The 19,423-nt window shown below is 45.9% G+C and overlaps 1 protein-coding gene across 1 annotated transcript in view; it reads right to left on the reverse strand.

The window, feature by feature from the left end:
• The window catches only part of TOPAZ1 (testis and ovary specific TOPAZ 1), a gene marked incomplete at its 5' end in the record, with an annotated part of 460,121 nt that extends 452,626 nt beyond the window's left edge, over positions 1-7,495 (reverse strand). The window contains one exon of the mRNA XM_082257639.1: positions 7,462-7,495. Coding sequence (XP_082113765.1) covers positions 7,462-7,495 — 34 coding nt within the window. The remainder of the gene's footprint in view (positions 1-7,461) is intronic.
• Between the last annotated feature and the right edge of the window lie 11,928 nt (positions 7,496-19,423).

Raw genomic sequence — 19,423 nt, forward strand, 5'->3', positions numbered from 1 at the left:
GAAAAAAATTGTCAAATAAAAAAAATAATGTGGCATGTACAATTGCGACACAAGTCATATTGTAAATGATATAATGTTATTAATAATCACTTCTCCTTTTCAATCTGCAGCGCTGTAATATTCTGTAAAATTCATTGCAATATGGCTATCTGGAAGCTTTGTGTACAGAACGCCCCCCAATAAATGTAATTTCCTGCTTGTGTGATTGGCTCACTGATTTTTCCAGAAGTCTGCACTAAGATACAAATCAGATTTTGAGCATCCCCTGCAACAAAAATATAATTTTTGGTGAGATACTCCTGATAGGAAATCGCATCTAAAAAGGGATGCAGACCTTGCCAATTTCCTCAGAGCCCTGCAGGTGCAGAAGCTGATTGATAATTATAAAAACTCCCATACAAAGCCACTCAGCACATGAACACAAACAGCAATTTAAATGTGCCAAGAAGCAGCACTTGCAATAATATAAATGACAAAAAAATAGGATATAAATAGATAGATGTAAATGACAAATTCATATACAAAAATAACCATAAAGTGCAATGATGCTGAATACAAACTTTATCATAGATAAGTGCATGAAGTGCCATTGTGCTGAATCAAAAACTGGTTGAATGCAATAGTATTGGGCAATAAAAACAAAGTGCTCAATATAGGTGCAAATGGTAGCAATAATCAATGTCCGCAATGTGAAAATTCAATAAATTGCCCAAAAGAAATAATCGATCCCTTTGCCAGGTGCAATCGTGCTCAATAAGGTGCTGATGCCAAAAGTGCTAGGGTGCTCCACACAGCGGAAGGTACCTAGAGTCCCCTAAGGGAATCCGTTCACCAGAGCCAATGGGTCAAATTAGCCTTAGAATTGAATGGACCAGTGGATCTCCAAACAGGAAACACAATGAATCTCTCTCCGGTGTCACTCAAAAAAACAGTAAGCCGACATAGTGAAGCCCGCAAACAAATTTATTATAGGGTTAAAAATACTCACAGGGAATAAAAGATAATTAGGCATATAGAAGATAAAACATCCACATAGACAGCGATCACAGCTCCTTCCGGGAACGCAGCTGGCGTGCGTTCCACTGAATCCAGGAAGTGACGTTGTGTGGTAGCCGTTTGCCGGAATAGCATTGCCGCGTTTCGCCCACCTACAAGGGGCGTTATCGAAGACAAGTCTTTGATAACGCCCCTTGTAGGTGGCGGGTGACGTCACCTCCGTGTTTACGGCCATAGCCGGAGGTTCTACAGTGTATTGCTTTTGCTCGTTTGTTGCTATTTGATTGTAAGTATCTTTTATTGTAATTAAACTGGTTTTGAAGTTACTGCACCATGAGCGTCTCATTTTATATCCTATGAGGCGGAACGGCTTGGAGTGAGCATATTGTGCAGCTGAAGATCGATGTACTGTGAACATCGGTGATTACATGCCCGCAAGAGAGGAGAGAGGTCGGAAGCCCATTTCAAAAGGAAAGCAATCGGCTTGTTTGGATTACACACATGTGCAGATAGTGTGTGTGGGAGGTAAGCGGCCACTACACACCTGTTTGTTGGAGATTGGATCGATATCCAGATTATTGATGTTATATTTTACGATTGGTTGATCCTTTGAAGATTTATTTCATTCATCTTTGATTGTATATTGGACACTGTGGGATTTTCTCAGATACTTATATTTTTATACACAACTTTTTATATGAATTGTTTTATGAAATATTTTTAGGAATTTTTTCATCACATATCAGTCATCAACGATTATATTGATCATCGCCCTTTTTCATCGATTGCATTGATTTTGTGATTGCATTATATATTTCCTTGGGATTGACACACTATTTATTTTTTTGAGTACTTTATTTATGCACAGTCTTTTCAGAGTCATCCACTGAAGATCTTTTGTGTATAGGCTCGCTTTTACAGTTTTATATTGAGGATTGATTTTACTTCAAAATTTTTGCATCAGGTTTAATCACATAGAGCACTATCCACAGTGGTGGACATAGTTATTGTCACAGAGTGTATCACATTTATTTATGATTTGGGTTATAATCTTTGTAATTCACAAACAGCAATTTCTTCAGAATAAATAGATTTTTTTAATACAGACTTACCTGTAAAATCCATTTCTTGAAGGACATCACGGGACACAGAACCATAAAATCATACAATATGGGTTATATAGCCACCTTTAGGTGAAGGACACCGGAAACCAATCAGAAAGGATGCCCCCCTATATAACCCCTCCCACACAGGAAGTACCTCAGTTTTGTAGCAAGCAATAAGGACCCCATAGAAGAGGGGAGGGACTTCTGTGTTCCGTGAAGTACTTCAAGAAATGGATTTTACAGGTAAGTCTGTATTAAGAAATCCATTTTTCTTTTCGTACATCACTGGACACAGAGCTATAAATCATAACATATGGGATGCCCCAAAGCAATGCATCTGAGGGGAGAGGGACACAAAAAATACCGCCATATGACCACAAAAAGGATTACACCGCTGCCCGCAGAACACTGAGGCCAAATGCGGATTCCTCCTGGGTCCCAACATCCACTCGATAGAAACGAGGGAACGACGACCAGGTCACGGCCTTCCTGTGCCTTTACAGGAAAAGGTGGAACCTTCCCTACTAAAACCATATGCCTGGGTAAAAACCTGGCGAATGCAAAAAATAAAAAATTGTAGACTTAGATGCTGCCAACCCCTTCTTGGGCCCTTCTGGCAGCACAAACAAGCTCTCGGTCTTGCAAATATGAGCTGAGTTCTCTAAGTAAAACTTAAGTGCACACATTACATCAAGAGAATGCAATAACTTTTCCTCCTCTGAGTGAGGATCTGGAAAAAAGGAAGGTAGTATAATGTCCTTATTCAAATGAAAGGCTGACACCACCTTGGGCAAAAAAACCTGGGTGTGGACGTAGAATCACCCTATCTTGATAGAAAATCAAGAATGGCTCTTTACAAGAAAGAGCGGCTAGTTCCAATACCCTTCTAGCCAAAGTTATCGCAATCAAAAATACCAGTTTTCTGGTCAAAAGACAGGGGAACCTGCCCCAGAGACTCAAAAGGCTGTTTTTGTAAAACTGCCAACATCAAATTTAAGTCCCAAGGACACAATGGTGGCTTCGCCGACGGAAGCAAACGTAACATTCCCTGGATAAAGGTCTGAACCAACGAATGGGAAGCAATCGGTTCCTAGAAGAAAACCGATAAGGCTAAAATTTGTCCTTTGGTAGTGCTCAAGGCTAACTTCATATCTACCCCTGCTTGAAGGAAAGCTAGAATTCTCCCAATGATACATTTGCGGGGATCCCATTTCCTGGCTTCACACCAGCCTAGCGTTTATCAGTGTATGAACTGCAGGGCCAGATACACCCTGCTCCTTCAAGATTAAGGCTTCAATAGCCAAGCCGTCAAATTTATAGACTGTACAACAGGGTGGAATGTCGGACCTTGAGAGAGTAGGTCCAGACGCAGTGGAAGAGCAAAAGACCTTGTCACTGCCAACCTCGATTTGTGCAAACCAAACCCTCCTCTGCCATGCCAGAGCTACCAGAATTACTGGTTTCCCCTCTAGCTGGATCCTGCACATCAGACGCGGTATCAGCTGCACCGAAGGAAAGATATAAATCAGGGAATACTCCTCCCAAGGAGTCACCAAAGCATCCACTCTGACTGCGAGTGGATCCCTGGTCCAGGACACAAATCTCTTCAACTTGTTGTTGAACCTGGATGCCAACAGATCTATGTCTGGGACCCACCAGCGTAGGCACATAGATTGAAAAATCTCGGGATGTAACGACCATTCCCCCGGAAAAATCTGTTAACTATTCAAATAGTCGGCCCACCAGTTCTCTATTTCCGGAATAAAAACTGCTGTCAGGCGTGGCGCAGACGTCTCTGCCCAAGATAGCATGAAATCCACCTCTTTCTGGGCTGATCGACTCTTTGTGCCTCCTTGATGGTTGATATAAGCCACAGCCGTGGCATTGTCGGATTGTACCCCGACAGGGTGATCCCAAAACCTGGACATCCAGAATTTCAAAGCCCGACTGAATGCTCAGATTTCCAAAATGTTGATGGGGAGTCCTTTCTCTACCTAAGACCATTTCCCCTGGAAAGTGGCTTCCTCCAGAACTGCTCCTCAACTGGAACGACTGGCATCTGTAGTCCCCAATTTTCAGGTCACTGGAAGAAAGGATTTCCCCTTCTCCAGATTTCTGGTTAATAACCACTAATTTATACTCTGATGTACTCTTGGTACCAGAGAAATGGACCAGTCCAGAGACTGAACTTTTCCCATCCAGGTAGACAGAATGTTGTTCTGTAAGGGTCTGGCATGGAATCGAGCATAGGGCATTGCCTCAAATGTGGACACCATCTTCCCCAATAACTTCATGCAAAGACATATAGAAGGATATTGAGGCCTTACTACGGACCGAACAAGATCCTTCAGGTCTGTGACCTTTCTTGCTGGCAAGAATATCTTTGCCTGTACTGTGTCCATAAAAAGACCCAGATATTCCAGACACTTGACTGGTTGTAATGCTGACTTTACCAAGTTCAGTATGCAAACCAGACGGTCTAGGAACTGTACTGTGTGGAGGAAATTTCCGCTTAGAGCCGAGGTTGATCAATCTATTAGTAACAGATCATCCAGATAGCCTATTACAGATATCCCTCTGGACCTTAGAACAGCCAATACTGGAGCTAGGATCTTTGTGAAAACTCTTGGAGCTGTGGCTAACCCAAAGGGCAAGGCCACAAACGGAAAATGATGGTTCTCTATTGCAAAGCGTAGGAACCTTTAATGAGCCTGGAATATAGGCACGTAAAGATATGCATCCTTGATGTCTATGGATGATAGAAATTCCTTTCCCTGCAGGGAGGCTATGACTGAATGAATTGACTCCTTACGAAAAGTACAAATGTTCAAAAACTGGTTTAAAGCTTTAAGATCCAGAATAGGTCTGACATCTCTGTTTGGTTTAGGGATTACTAAGAGGTTTGAGTAAAAACCCCCTGAACTTTTTGTCCTACGGAACCTCTATGATCACACTTTTTGAGCCTTCAGCTGGTCTAATGCCAGAAAGAGAGACCTTCTTTTTAGGGGATCTGTTGGTATACCTGACCTTATAAACTGGGGATACGGAAACACCCAAAATTCCAGTTTGTACCCCTGCAAAATGGTGGAGATTACCCAGTTGTCTTGGATCAAATACACCCAAACCTTTGAGAACTGCTGCAGCCTTCACAGAGTAGGCTTAGCGGAAGACTTGGCTGATTGCTGGGCCCAGGGCTTTTTCTGATCCTGCCCTGAAAGCTTGGTTGCGGATCCAGATGGTTGAGGTCGCCACTGTCTGGAATTAGAAGCACTGGTAGTAGGAGTGCTGGGGATTTTAAAAGGATGACGCTTGCTTTTCCTTTTCACAGGTAGCAACGTACTCTTCCTCTCCGAGATCTTTTGGATATACTTATCCAGATGATCACCAAAAAGGCATTCCCGCTGAAAAGGGAAGCTAGTCAGTAACTTTTTACATAGTAGTTCCACAGACCAACTCTTTAACCAAAGGATTCTGTGCATATGCACTGTTATCAGAGCAAACCGTGACATTTGCCTTATGGAGTCCGTAAGAGCATCCACTGCAAAAACAAAGTACGAGGTAGATCTAACAGATCTTCCACAGACTCTTCTTGAGAAGGAACTGTCTGACAACTGCTTCATACTGTCTTTTAAAGACTGACAAACTCCTATGGCCGCTACTGTTGGTTGTATCCCAGATCCTGAAACCGCAAAGAAGGCTTTCAATAAGGATTCCAACATTTTATCTGATGGATCTTTTTTAGGAGGAACAAAAATTCTATCAGGATGGTCCCAATCTTTATACATTTCTTGCCCCAAGAGCGGATGTATGGGAAATGTCCGGGGACTATGAGTAGGGCGCAATGAGCCTAGAGAGGAAAAAGACTTCAGCTGTCTCCAAGGGAGGAAATTTGTATCCAGACCAGACCATTTCAGTAAGAGACTGAATAAACAATCTCTGGGTTTGAGAGATAGATAGAGGCTCCTCTAACCCTGACTCCCCAGAAGTGGAAACCTCAGCTTGACCTTTCATAGGGTCACCATCAGCTACTTCTTCCACATCCTCTGCCCAATCCTGAATTGACTCAGGGGGTGGCTCAGGTGAGGGGGATCTATCACACTTCCTCCCTTGAGATGCTGCAATGATGCCAGCAATCCTACCCTCAAGGCTGGCTAATGCCGATGCCAAATCGTCCTTAGTGACGTAGGTTGCAGCAGAAGTACTTGGAGTAGCTACTATGCCTGACAACCGTAATAGCTCGGATTGGCTAGTTGCCTCTGGCTCTTCAGGAGTAGACACAGTGGGAGCATGGCTAGGACCTTCAAGGCCTGACAGTGGCATCACAGTGGCCTCTTCTAACTGTGCCCCCCCCCCGGCCCTTTTTCGGGAAGACATTGCTTTAAAGCAAGACAAACTCGAGGCACTATCTTAAGTGTACTCAAGGCTAGTGCCAAGCGTATACAGCCTAATGCACACAGCACTGATTATCCCAAGATACAGGACCCGTTTGTGCCAGTAACATACACCCACAGTGACTCACCCAACCCAGCTGCTGTTGCTCTGTCTCCTCTTCAGCCTCTGACAGAGGCTAGTGTGTTGGAAACAGTTCCTTCCAGAATGTGCCCATTTATGCTGTATAGCGCATGTGCGGCGTGGTAGGTGGCGTCCACGTGCATGCCAATTGCGTTTGAACACGCCCTCCATGCGGTGTACGACTGTACTTAACGGCGAGGATTCCCACGTACGAATGGGTCTATGCCATAGAAACGCTATCAAGGCAGAGACTAACATGCTGGCGCTTTTGCGCCAAGGCGAAAACAACCACCATATGGGGTGAGAGCTTAGGTTGAATCTTGTTTGTCACAGCTGATACCTTTCAGGTGATCAGCCAAGGGTAGAAAACAATGTGATAACAATAGGCAAAGAAATAATGATTTAAATCAACTTTGCAACAATTCCACCATTGCCTCAACAAGATGTAACCTAATTTTGACAGGTACCCACTCCCACTTCTGCTCGGGCCACCTAAGCTGCTCAGGCGAAAGTTCTCCTCTCCACCTCCCTCCCAGCAATCTTCTGGGACATGTCACAGGTCCCCGAAGAGTGCCGTCCATTTAGGATGTGCAGAGCAACTCGAGCATGCACAGTGTGCACAAGGTTGTGAAGCCGCAAGCTGTCACAGCCCCGGGTGCCCACACTAGAGATGCCGGCGCCATGGGGAGAAGAGGGAGAGAACTGAGGCTCCCACTGGCCACATCGATGGACCATGGGACAGGCGAGTGTGTGTTTATTAAAAGTCAGCAGCTACAATTTTTGCTCGTGCTGTGTAATTTGGCCCCTTCTATCACTTAAATACCTGGCTGATCCTGCCTGACTATACCTTCCCCCTCTGTAATCTGACCACGATTTATCATGGCTGCTGAGCCCTGACAACGTGGTAAGTTTACGTGCCTCTGTCATCTGCAGCCCTGCTCTTTCCTCTCCTCCCTCCCCTCCCTGTCTGTCTGCTCTGTGTCAGTGCCGTCCCCTCCCCTCCTGCTGCTATTATAACTACAATAAAAACATTCCATCCCCTCTGTAACATAACGTTATGAGCCCCTCTGTCTGTGTTATATAAAAAAAATATGCCGAACTGTACCTATATCAGAGCGCCTCCCGGAGTCACATGAGTGCAGGGAGGCGCTCTGATATAGGTACAGATCAGCATATTTTTCATATAAACACAGACAAAGGGAACATAACAACATGTTACTGAGGGGATGGGATGTTTTTATTGTGTTGACTTAACCACTTTAATTTATTACAGTAATTTCAAAAAGTGAAACTCATATTTTTATATAGATGCATTACAGTGATATATTTCAAGCATTTATTTTAATGTTGATGAATATGGCTTACAGCTATTGAAAACCCAAAATTCAATATTTCAGAAAATTAGATTACATAAGAACAATAAAAAAAAAAAAAGGATTTTTAATACAAAAATGTTGGCTTACTGAAAAGTATGTCCATGTACAGTATAGTATGCACTCAATACTTGGTCGGGGCTCCTTTTGCATGAATTACTGCATCAATGGGGCTTGGCATGGAGGCAATTAGCCTGTGGCACTGCTGAGGAGTTATGGAAGCCCAGGTTTCTTTGCTAGTGGCCTTCAGCTAGTCTGCATTGTTGTGTCTGGTGTCTCTCATCTTCCTCTTGACAACACATCACAGTTCTCTATGGGGTTTGGGGGTCAGGCGAGTTTGCTGGCCAATCAAGCACAATGGTACCATGATGATTAAACCAAGTATTGGTATTTCTGGCAGTGTGGGCAGGTGCTAAGTCCTGCTGGAAAATTAAATCAGCTTGTCCATAAACCTGTTCAGCAAGGGAAGCATGAAGTGCTCTAAAATTTCATTGTAGAGGGCTGCACTAACTTTGGACTTGATAAAACATTGGACCAACACCAACAGATGACATGGCTCCCCAAATCATCACTGACTGTGGAAAAGTTTCCATTTCATTTGGAAAAGGTCCCAGAGTCTGGAGGAAGAGCGGAGAGACACAGAATCCAAACTGCATGAGGTCCAGTGTGAAGTTTCTACTGTCAGTGATGATTTGGGAAGCCATGTCATCTGGTGGTGTTGGTCCACTGTATTTTATCAAATCCAAAGCCAGTGCAGCCCTCTACCAGGAAATTCTAGAGCACTTCATGCTTCTTTCTGCTAACCAGCTTTATGGAGATGCTGATTTATTTTTCCAGCAGGACTTGGCACCTGCCTATAGTGCCAAAAGTACCAACACCTGGTTTAATGATCATGGCATCACAGGGCTTGATTGGCCAGCAAACTTGCCTGACCTAAACCCTATAGGGTATCTGTGGGTTATTGTCAAGAGGAAGATGATACACACCAGACCCAACAATGCAAATGAGCTGAAGGCTGCTTTGAAAGAAACCTGGGCTTCCATAACACCTCAGCAGTGCCACAGGCTGATCGCATCCATGCCACACCGCATTGATGCAGTAATTCATGCAAAAGGAGCCCGGACCAAGTATTAAGTGCATACTATGCTGCACATGGACATACTTTTCAGTAAGCCAACATTTTTCTTAAGCCATAATCATCAAAATTAAAGGAAATAAATCCTTGAAATATATCACTTTGAATGAATCTATATATTATATAGGAGTTTCACTTTTTGAATTGAATTACTGAAATAAATTAATATATATATAGATATACCTGTAAATCCCAACTATTTTGGCTCGGTCTTATATTTATATCTTTTATTTTTGTCCGCAGGTCTTCCTAAAAGGATTCGGTCAACAAAAATTAAATTAGCAGCTGGTTTTCTTCCTGATGTGACAAAATGCGTATAGGCAGGACTTCTGGTTGTGATATCAATTGTGCCATTTGGAGCACAAACTGACTCTATAGTGATATGGAGCAGCTGCACTTCCATAAAAAAAGTATTGGCAGGTCATTCCGAGTGCCAGGGGGCACCAATCTATTTGAGTGCACTACGATTGTCATGGGGGTTTAAAAACTGAATTTTTGTAAAATCTTACCTGTAAAATTCCTTTCTCTGAGTCCTCCGACAGTCGCCGCCTCTTCATATTCGTCACATATGGGGTATTAGACTTTGCTCCGAAGGAGTAGCTAGGCAACAGAATATGTTAACATTAAAGCTTTTAACATATCCCACCCTCAGGGGGTGGTCCCCTCAGTCAATACCCTCCTACTTCCTGCAACCATATCTCAGTTTCAGTGGAATAGCAGTAGAGTATACAACCAAACCCCAAAAGAGGGGCGGGGGCGGCGACTGTCGGAGGACTCAGAGAAAGGAATTATACAGGTAAGATTTTACAAAAATTCCGTTTTCTCTTACGTCCTCCGACAGTCGCCGCCTCTTCATATTCGTCACATATGGGGACGTCCCAAAGCAGTGCAAACATGAGGGGTGGGAAACGCATCCGCGCCGAAAGGCAACGCAGTCTCCGCATCAAAGAAAGGAACCTTACCAAAGGAAGGAAACCAGCTGGGCTACAGGATAAACAAGTGCTCAACAGGAGCAACAACCCAGGAAAAGACAAATAACCAGGGGATAAAAAACTTATCCCAACAGCCAGAGGACCCCAACAAGGGACCCTAGGGAATTGCCGCACTAAGAACCTTGCGGCCAAAGGAAGCATCCGCCGATGCCTGAACATCTACTTTGTAGAATTTTGTGAAAGTATGCACGGTCGACCAGGTCGCCGCCTTACACACCTGGGCTACAGAAGCCCCATGACGACAGGCCCAAGACGTACTCAGAGATCTAGTAGAGTGCGCCTTCACAGGCACAGGGGGAACCTTCCCCTGCAAAACATAGGCCTGTTCAATGGTCTGCCTGATCCATTTGGCGATGGTAGAGGCAGACGCCGCCATGCCCTTCCGAGGACCCTCTGGAAGAACAAACAAGGAGTCCGTCTTTCGAAAAGACTCAGTCGATTTAAGGTAAACCCTTATCGCCCGAACAACATCCAAAGAATGCAATCTCACCTCCTTTGGATGTTTAGGCTTCGCGCACAGCGAAGGCAAGACAATATCCTCATTAAGATGGAATTCCGAAACTCGCTTCGGAAGAAAAGAAGGATTAGGTCGCAAGACCACCTTATCCAAATGAACAACCAGATACGGAGACTTGCAGGACAAAGCCGCCAGCTCCGACACTCTGCGAGCCGAAGTGATCGCAACCAAAAAGGCGACCTTTTTGGACAACATAGACAACGAGATCTCCCTGATCTGTTCAAAAGGAGCACGTTGTAACACAGATAGAACGAGATTCAAGTCCCAAGGGGGCAGAGGATCCCTCCTAGGAGGAACCAGATGCCGCACTCCCTGAACAAAAGTGCCAACCAAGGAGTTGGAAGCCACGGGACGTTGAAACAGAACGGCCAGCGCAGACACCTGACCCTTTATCGTAGCCAGCGCCAAACGCTGATCGACACCCGTTTGAAGGAAGGACAGCACTCGGGAAACCGAGTACGTGCGGGGTGAAAACCCCCTGGACTCACACCAGGCAAAATAGGGCTTCCAAGTACGGTAATAAACCTTCCCCGAGGAAGACTTCCTCGCGTTGATCAAGGTATGAACGACCTCTGGGGAGAGACCCTTCTCCTTCAGGACCTCGGTCTCAACAGCCAGGCCGTCAAAGCCAGCGACTGTAAAGCAGGATGGTATATCGGTCCTTGAGACAGGAGATCGTCTCGAAGAGGCAGACGCCACGGGGCGTCGACCGCCAGATTCACGAGGTCTGCGTACCAGGACCGGCGAGGCCAGTCCGGTGCCACAAGAATCACCGTGCTGCGTTCCGAGTGTAACCTGCGAAGGAACCTGGACAGAAACTGAATCGGTGGAAACGCGTACATCAGCCTGTACTGATGCCACGGGGCCACTAACGCGTCCGACGCGTCTGCCCGAGGGTCACGCGTCCTTGCCACGAACCTTCTCACCTTGTTGTTGAGACGAGACGCGAACAGGTCCACATCTGGAAGACCCCACTTCGCGCACAACATCTGGAAGACAGCCGGGTGGAGAGACCATTCCCCCTGATCCAGGGTCTGGCGACTCAGATAGTCCGCCTGCCAGTTCTCCACCCCCGGAATGTGAACCGCCGTTATCGCCGGGACATGAGTCTCGGCCCAAGACAGAATGTCGGCCACTTCTCGAGCCGCTTGGGCACTCCTGGTGCCCCCTCGGTGGTTGATGTAGGCCACCGCCGTGGCATTGTCCGTCTGCACCCGAACCGGGCAGCCCTGCAGCCGGTCCGTCCAGCGATGAAGACAGAGATTTATCGCACGCAATTCCAGAATGTTGATCGGAAGGGAGGACTCCCCCTCCGACCAAGTCCCCTGGGCGGACAGAACGCCCAGAACACCACCCCAGCCCGACAGGCTGGCATCCGCGGTGATTACCGTCCACGAGATAGGACGAAACGACTTGCACCCGGACACCATCGGGGACTGGAGCCACCACAGAAGGTCTCTTCTGGTGCGATGACTCAACGAGATTTGAAGATCCAGAGATTGAGGTCGCCCGTCCCACATGGACAGGATCTCCGCTTGGAGACCCCGCCTGTGAAACTGGGCGAAGGGAATCGCCTCGAAGGCCGAGACCATCAATCCCAGACATCTCATGCACGTCCGCAGAGACGAGAGCGGAACGTCCCTGAGGGACCTGACTTCCTCCTGAAGAGTCCTGAGTTTGTCTTCCGGCAGGAAGACCTTCGCCTGCACCGAGTCCAGAATCATTCCCAGGTAGGGAAGACGAACCAACGGACTCAGTGTCGACTTTGGAAAATTTATCGTCCAACCAAACTCCTGCAGAGTTTGCATCGTGACAGACAGGTCCTTCTCCAGACCCTGGCTGGTCGCAGACCGAACCAGAATGTCGTCCAGATACCCCAGGACAGAAATGCCCTGGGCCCTCAATAATGCCAGAACCGGTGCAAGCACCTTGGTGAAGACCCGCGGAGCCGAGGCGAGACCAAAAGGCAACGCCACGAACTGGTAGTGGCAAATCGAAGGTACCTCTGGTGACCCTCGAAAATGGGGATGTGAAGATACGCATCCTTCAAATTGATGGAGGCCATGAATTCCCCCGGAACCAGGGCAGCCACCACCGTCCGCAGGGATTCCATGCGGAACTTGCGAACCCGCACAGAGCGGTTCAGAGCCTTCAAGTCCAGAATTGGACGAACCTTGCCCTCCTTTCTGGGCACGGTGAACAGATTGGAATAAAACCCCCGAAATCTGTCCCGATGAGGCACCGGAACTACCACTCCCTGAGCCCTCAGGTCCCGCACCGCCAGGTGCAGGTCCCGTAAACGCTCTGGAGACAGTTGAAGATTTGAGGGAAAAAATCTGCTCTCCGGCCGAGAGAGAAACTCGATCTTGTAACCAGATCGAACGATCTCCTGAACCCATCTGTCCCGCACGCGGGCCAACCAGGGCTGAAGAAAACCGAGCAAGTGTCCCCCCACCCCAAAACTGGGTGAGGGCGCCCCTTCAGGCCGCACTGTTATGGGCTGCGGATCCGGATTGACCGAACTTCTGTTTTCCAGACCAGGGCTTCTTCTGAGAGCCTTGACCTTTGAACGGTTTGCCCTTGTAGTGCGACCGAAAGGCACGAAAGGACCCCTGAGGGGGCCGAAAATGAGCATGCTTCTTCCCAGAAGCCCCCTTAGCCTTGGGGAAATGGGGCAAGAGAGTGCTCTTACCTCCGGTGATCCCCTTAATCAACACATCCAAGGACTCCCCAAAAAGGCGAGACCCATCATAAGGCAAATTGGCTAAGGTCTTACGTGAAGACTGGTCCACCGACCAACATTTCAACCAAACCAGGCGGCGAGACAACACCGCCACGCTGTGCACACGTGCAGCCAACGGGACTAGGTCCAAGTCCGCATCACACAGATACATGACACCCTGGTGGATTTGATCCACCATATCCAGGGTCGCCGGCGAGGCCGAATCGGCCACTAGAACGCGCCTAAGCATCTGCGTCCAACTTGCGACCGCCTGGGCCGCCATGAGAGAGGCAAACAGAGCCTTAAGCATAGAACCCGTAACAGAATAAGTATGACGGGCAAGAGACTCCAATCTCCTATCCGTGGCATCACGGAACACAGGGGAATCCTCTGCAGGAATCGCAGTGGATTTGTTTAAAACCGCAATTGCGTGATCCACTGGGGGTGGCACACACCACCTTTCATCAGTGGAAGGCGAGAAAGGATAACGCAGCTTGAACCTACTTGGTACAGCAAAAGGTTTGCGCAGATTGCGCCATTGTTCCTTAACAGCGCGCTGAAAATCATCATTGCAGGGAAAAACCTGCGGCGTCCTGCGTTTTCTCTGCGTCCCATAAGCCGCCAAGGCAGCGGGGGGACACACTTCATCCTGCAAACGCAGCGTTTGTTTTATGGAAGCAATCAATTCATCCATGATTGCAAGCTCTTCAGGCGAGCCAGGGGGAGAATTATCAACCCCTTCAACTTCAGCCTCCACCTCGGACCCCACTAGATCCAGGGAGGAGCGGGACCCCGATAAGGAGGCCCCCGCCATAACAGCCCCATCACCTTCACCCTCAGAATCAGAGGAAAGAGAAACTCTGGGTCTTTTAGTAGATTGAGCAGCCACCAGCATCTGCACCTGAGCAGCAAGGCCAGCCACAATAGTGGCTAAATCCCCCCCTGGGGGGGAAACAGCGGTCCCCTGGCTTTCCACCAAGGCGGTAGGAAATTTGCCCTCCTGAGAATCCATTGCCCCTATTACAAATGCCAGATAATAAAGGGTTAACTGCCCCTTTAACAAGCGCGGCGAGCGCAGCCCACCGCACCACACACAAGCACAATGAGACCCCCACAGGGACAATAAAACTGACACAGGCAATGGATAAGAAGGATATAACCTGAGGAGACCCTCGCCGCTGCTGCTGCCTCGATCGGTGTTCCTGGAGAAGAGGAAGTGATGCTGCCAAGGCGCTCTATGAAAGCCTATGGGAGGCTACAAGAAAATGGCCGCCATGCATGTAGAACATGCGGCCGGAGCGAGTGTAGGCAAAATGGCGCCGTTTGGCGCCGAAACCGCCGCTCCACAGCACAGTAATGCGCACATGCCATCCATGTATAAAAAAACATGTCAGATCGCCGCAGCGATCGCTGTATAGTGCCCAAACATGCCCAAAACATGCCCCACAGCACACAGCTTCTCTCACACTGACAAGGCTGACACATACAGTGTCACACAGCTCCCCCCCCCCCCCCTTGCAGCCCACAGCATGCAGCCGAGTGATAGGGAGACAAACAGTGTGAACAGAGGCAGGTTACACAGTCCCAGACTGACACCCCCCAGACAGACAGGTCCCCACATAGATACACTTACCTCACAATGGCGTGGGGGACCCGCACAGGCGAACAAGCCGCTGCACATGAGGCAGGGAGAGTCGCATACAAGACGCACAGAATGAGGGTTAAGAAACCGCACAGCGTCCAGTGAGGTAGCCACCTCACCAATCATCCCTGCACCGAACAGGGATGGGTCGCCACTGTGCCAGGAGCGTTACCTGGCTGAACGCTCGATGGCAGGCTGGGAAGCCACTGACCCACGACCTGCGACCAGGGGGATCAGCCCGAGACCCAGCCCGCATGATCCTCTTCATCCGAAGAACTAACTAACGCTGACAAAAAGAACAGCTAAGTAAAGGTAGAGAGAAAACTCAAACAAAAAATCAAAAAAGAAGAAAGAGTCTGGGGCACAAAGCCCCAGCACAGAGAGAGCCAGCCACTCCTGACAAGCTAGACATTGAAACTGAGATATGGTTGCAGGAAGTAGGAGGGTATTGACTGAGGGGACCACCCCCTGAGGGTGGGATATGTTAAAAGCTTTAATGTTAACATATTCTGTTGCCTAGCTACTCCTTCGGAGCAAAGTCTAATACCCCATATGTGACGAATATGAAGAGGCGGCGACTGTCGGAGGACGTAAGAGAAAATATGTTGTGCTACGATTTTTTCCCTGGTCTGTTTTTCTATATTAACATATGTGGATATGGAAACGCCATCCCCATGATGTTCTTGGAGGCAATTTAAATAGAGAAATCAGGAGGCTGATAGTGGAGAGGAAGTAGATATTTTGAGTGCATTGGTGACCTACTTATTAATAAGCTGTCCACTCCTGCTGGTGAGTGAGAACCCTGGTGAGGAAGGGTGGGAGGAGCACGGTGTGATCATTCCAACGATACGTGGGACACATCACTTGATGGACTTATTGCAGCCCTTGTGGCACAGTTTAGCACTTGATGCACTTTTTCATATTTGCACATTTTACTTAATCTATTGCATTTTGTGATTGTTTGTTATTGTATATGTAATTTGCATCACTAATTTGCAGACACTAAGGGGTACTAAAATCAAACAGACTGTGCAAGTGTAGTTGCACTCATCTTCATCAGAGCTTAGTAAATGCAGTAAAGCTTCACTTTGTAAAGAATATCCAATCACGTGCAAAGTAAATGGGAAAAAAAAAAACATCAATTTTTCTTGCACATGATTGGATGGTGGAAATCAGAAGAGCTTTACCTCAATTGTCTAAACCCTGGAGAAATAGAGTGCAACTGCACTTGGCAAATAGACAAAGTGCACAGTCTATTTGCCTTTAGTAAATCCACCGCCAAGTGGGTTACTCTATTTTGTACTCATGATATACTGTAGATAAAGCTGCAAAACTTTTTTAGACAGGTTGCTAAAGTTCAGGCATTTTTAGAAAATGTCATCATAAAGCAATTTGTAGTACTGTAATTCAATCACGAGTAGAATAAACTAAAACTCTGAATAGCTATGAGCTAGTAAAGTTGTTTTACAAGATTTGAGAGAATTTACTTGAAAGCTATATTTGGTATTTGACAAACACTAAAAATTTAGAATAATATAGCCCAGGCACCAGTCTTGCTGTGTATCCAATAGGGATGAGTTTCATTCAGCACAGGTTCTGTCTGCAAGCAAAATTGATGGTGAGGGAGATCAGAAATGGGGTCGTTGAGAAAGGAGTCGTGCAATGGGGGGCTGAAAGACACAAACAGGTTTAAATCATTGTTTTATTTGGCACAATAAAATTATTTTCTCATCAGAAATACATACACTTAGAACCACTTTAAAAACTTGAGGTGCAGGAGATATACCCCAAAAAATAGCAACAGTTTTTTAGGGCATATCTCCCCTGCCCTGCTCTTCTCCCCTACAACTAATACCGACAATAGCAGGAGCAGTTGTGAAAATGTAGCCGCTCCTGGGTATAACACATACAAATATTCTGCAAGGGTCATTGATTAAGAACAAATTCACACATGATCGCAGAGCAGCAGGAGCGATTCAAAGCTCTGGCCCCTCTGCGTTGCCGGCTGGCTAGGGAGCAGTGTGGTGCACAATTCTTTTGTTTTTTTATGAGCTTAATTTGAAGTGTAGATACCATAAACTTCATTCACTGCAATGTCCAACAGCACACAGCAATTCGCTGCCTGACATTACAGTGTGATTCAGGCTAGTGCACTGTGATAAAATGCAGCATGTATGCATTTTAGCGTAGAGCTAGGCTGTGTTGCAGTGTAAATGGGACACATAGGAAACAATTGTTTCCTGTGTGTCCTAGCAGTGAAGGATGTTTCACTATGCAGTAAATATGTCTTGTCACCGCACATAGTGCGAACTGACCCTAAATACAATTGCATAATATTTCATGTGTCATTTATATGTAGATCAAAGGGGCGGTTTCATATGCATATATCAGGTAAAGAAACATTACGAGGAAAAAAAAAAAGAAAATTCTTACTTACTATGTTGCATTTAAAGGGTAACTAAAAGCTAAAGTAGGTTTCACATTTTGGATGAGTAAGAGGGTTTTAACCCCTGTCAGGTGTGGGAATTCCTGTCCAAAGCCAAAACAGGAAGTGAAAGGAAAACCCTCCAAAGTGAGGGAATTCTGTGGTGTCACCAAATCTAATGAACACATTAGAAGATTTCCCCTCTATTAGGACAAATCGAGAGAGAGAGAGAGAGAGAGAGAGAGAGAGAGAGAGAATTCCCTCAACAGGGGCCCAGACAGCAAGAACTGACAGATGTTCTAAGCCCTCTCCACTGTTTCTAAAACTGTAATCTAAAAAACATTTTGCCTTTAGTTGTACTTTTATATGCAGCATTAATCAGAACTGGCAAAGCATTTTAAAGGTGTCACCAACCTGTGCTCACCTCCCCCAGATTGTTTTTCTGTTTGGCTGATCAATTCAGAACTTCCCTGAAAAACATAAAAATTATTTTTAGAGCTGAAGCAACAAAAAGGATTGTGACATACCTGTTAATTCTGTATTGGAGTAAAGTACAGGACACCAAAACTGATTCATAGACCATGAATGGGTATTATTATGTTGCTATGTGGACACTGGCAAAAGCTTCAATGTGTCCGCCCCTTAGTGTCCCCATATAACCCTACCCATTCTTCGAGGGCCCAGTTTTGTTAAGAAGCATAAAAGATCACACAGAATTGAGGGAAGGGATCTACAGTCGCAAGAAAAAGTTTGTCAACTCCTTGGTTTTCTGCAATAAGTAGCCATAAAAACTGATCTGATCCTCATCTAAGACACAGCAATAGACAAACTCAATGTGCTTAAACTAATAACTAATAACAAACAATTCTAATGTCCCATGTCTTTCTTGAAAAGACCCATAAAATATTCATTTTGCTGAAGGAAAAATTAGGTGAACCCACAGACTAATTACTTTTAACAAAAGCTACTTGGAGTCAGTAGTTGGCACACCTGGAGTCCAATTAATGAAATTAGTTTGGAGGTGTGTTTTAGACTAGGCTCACACTTTTACTGCGTTTTTTACCGCGATTTTCAGACGTTTTTTTCAGGCGTTTTTGGAGGCAGGCATTGACATCAAAAACGCTGGTAATCAGCCCAAAAAGAAGCTCATGTACTTTTTTCAGCTACAGGCGTTTTGCAAAACGCTCAGATGTGAACAGGGGCCATTTAAATGAATGGGGTTTTACTTGTTGGGCGTTTTGGAACGGTTTTTTTTAGCGTTTTTGGAGCTGAAATACACTCAAAAACGCCCTGGTGTGAATGGAGCCTTAGAGCTACTTTGATTGAGAAGACACTCAAACATTTTAGGATTTCTAGTCATAAGCCACATCAGCTGATAAGAACTATGCCTCATTAAAGACATACGATCAAAAGTAGTTGATCTACAGAAGGCTGGAAAGGGATACAAAGCAATCTCAAAGTGTTCAGGCATCCATCCTTCGATAGACTATTTCTCTATAAATGGATACTTCTTTTTCCTGGGAGAAAAAGCTTTCATGCCTGTGGCCGTTGCCGGGCTTGTTTTTTCACCCCTACTGATGTTAAGAAGAGAAAATAATTTCTTGTGTCAGCCATAGATAAAGCCTTTACTATTAAAAATCTAATTACGTGTGATACCACCCACGTAGTTTATGGACTGATGTGCCCCTGTAACAAGGTATATATCGGTCGGACTAAACAAACAGTCAAGAAAAGATTTGGGGAACACATTTCTAATATACTAAAATGCAAAAAAGGAGCATAATGTGTCTACCCATTTTAGGCAATTAAACCAGAGGGACCCTCGGGGCCTCCAATTGGGTCAGGGAATTGTCCAAATGGGAGACCAAGTGGATATTCCTGACCCAATCTTTGGATCCTCTGGGGTTAAATATTGAATTGGACCTCAATTGCTTCATTAGCAATGCTTTAATAGAGGAGTTTAATATTTATAGTGTGTCTAATTAATACTCTTTATACTCTTT

The sequence above is a fragment of the Pelophylax lessonae genome, assembly GCF_965119305.1.
Source record: "Pelophylax lessonae genome assembly, chromosome: 5".
NCBI classification, from domain to species: domain Eukaryota; kingdom Metazoa; phylum Chordata; class Amphibia; order Anura; family Ranidae; genus Pelophylax; species Pelophylax lessonae.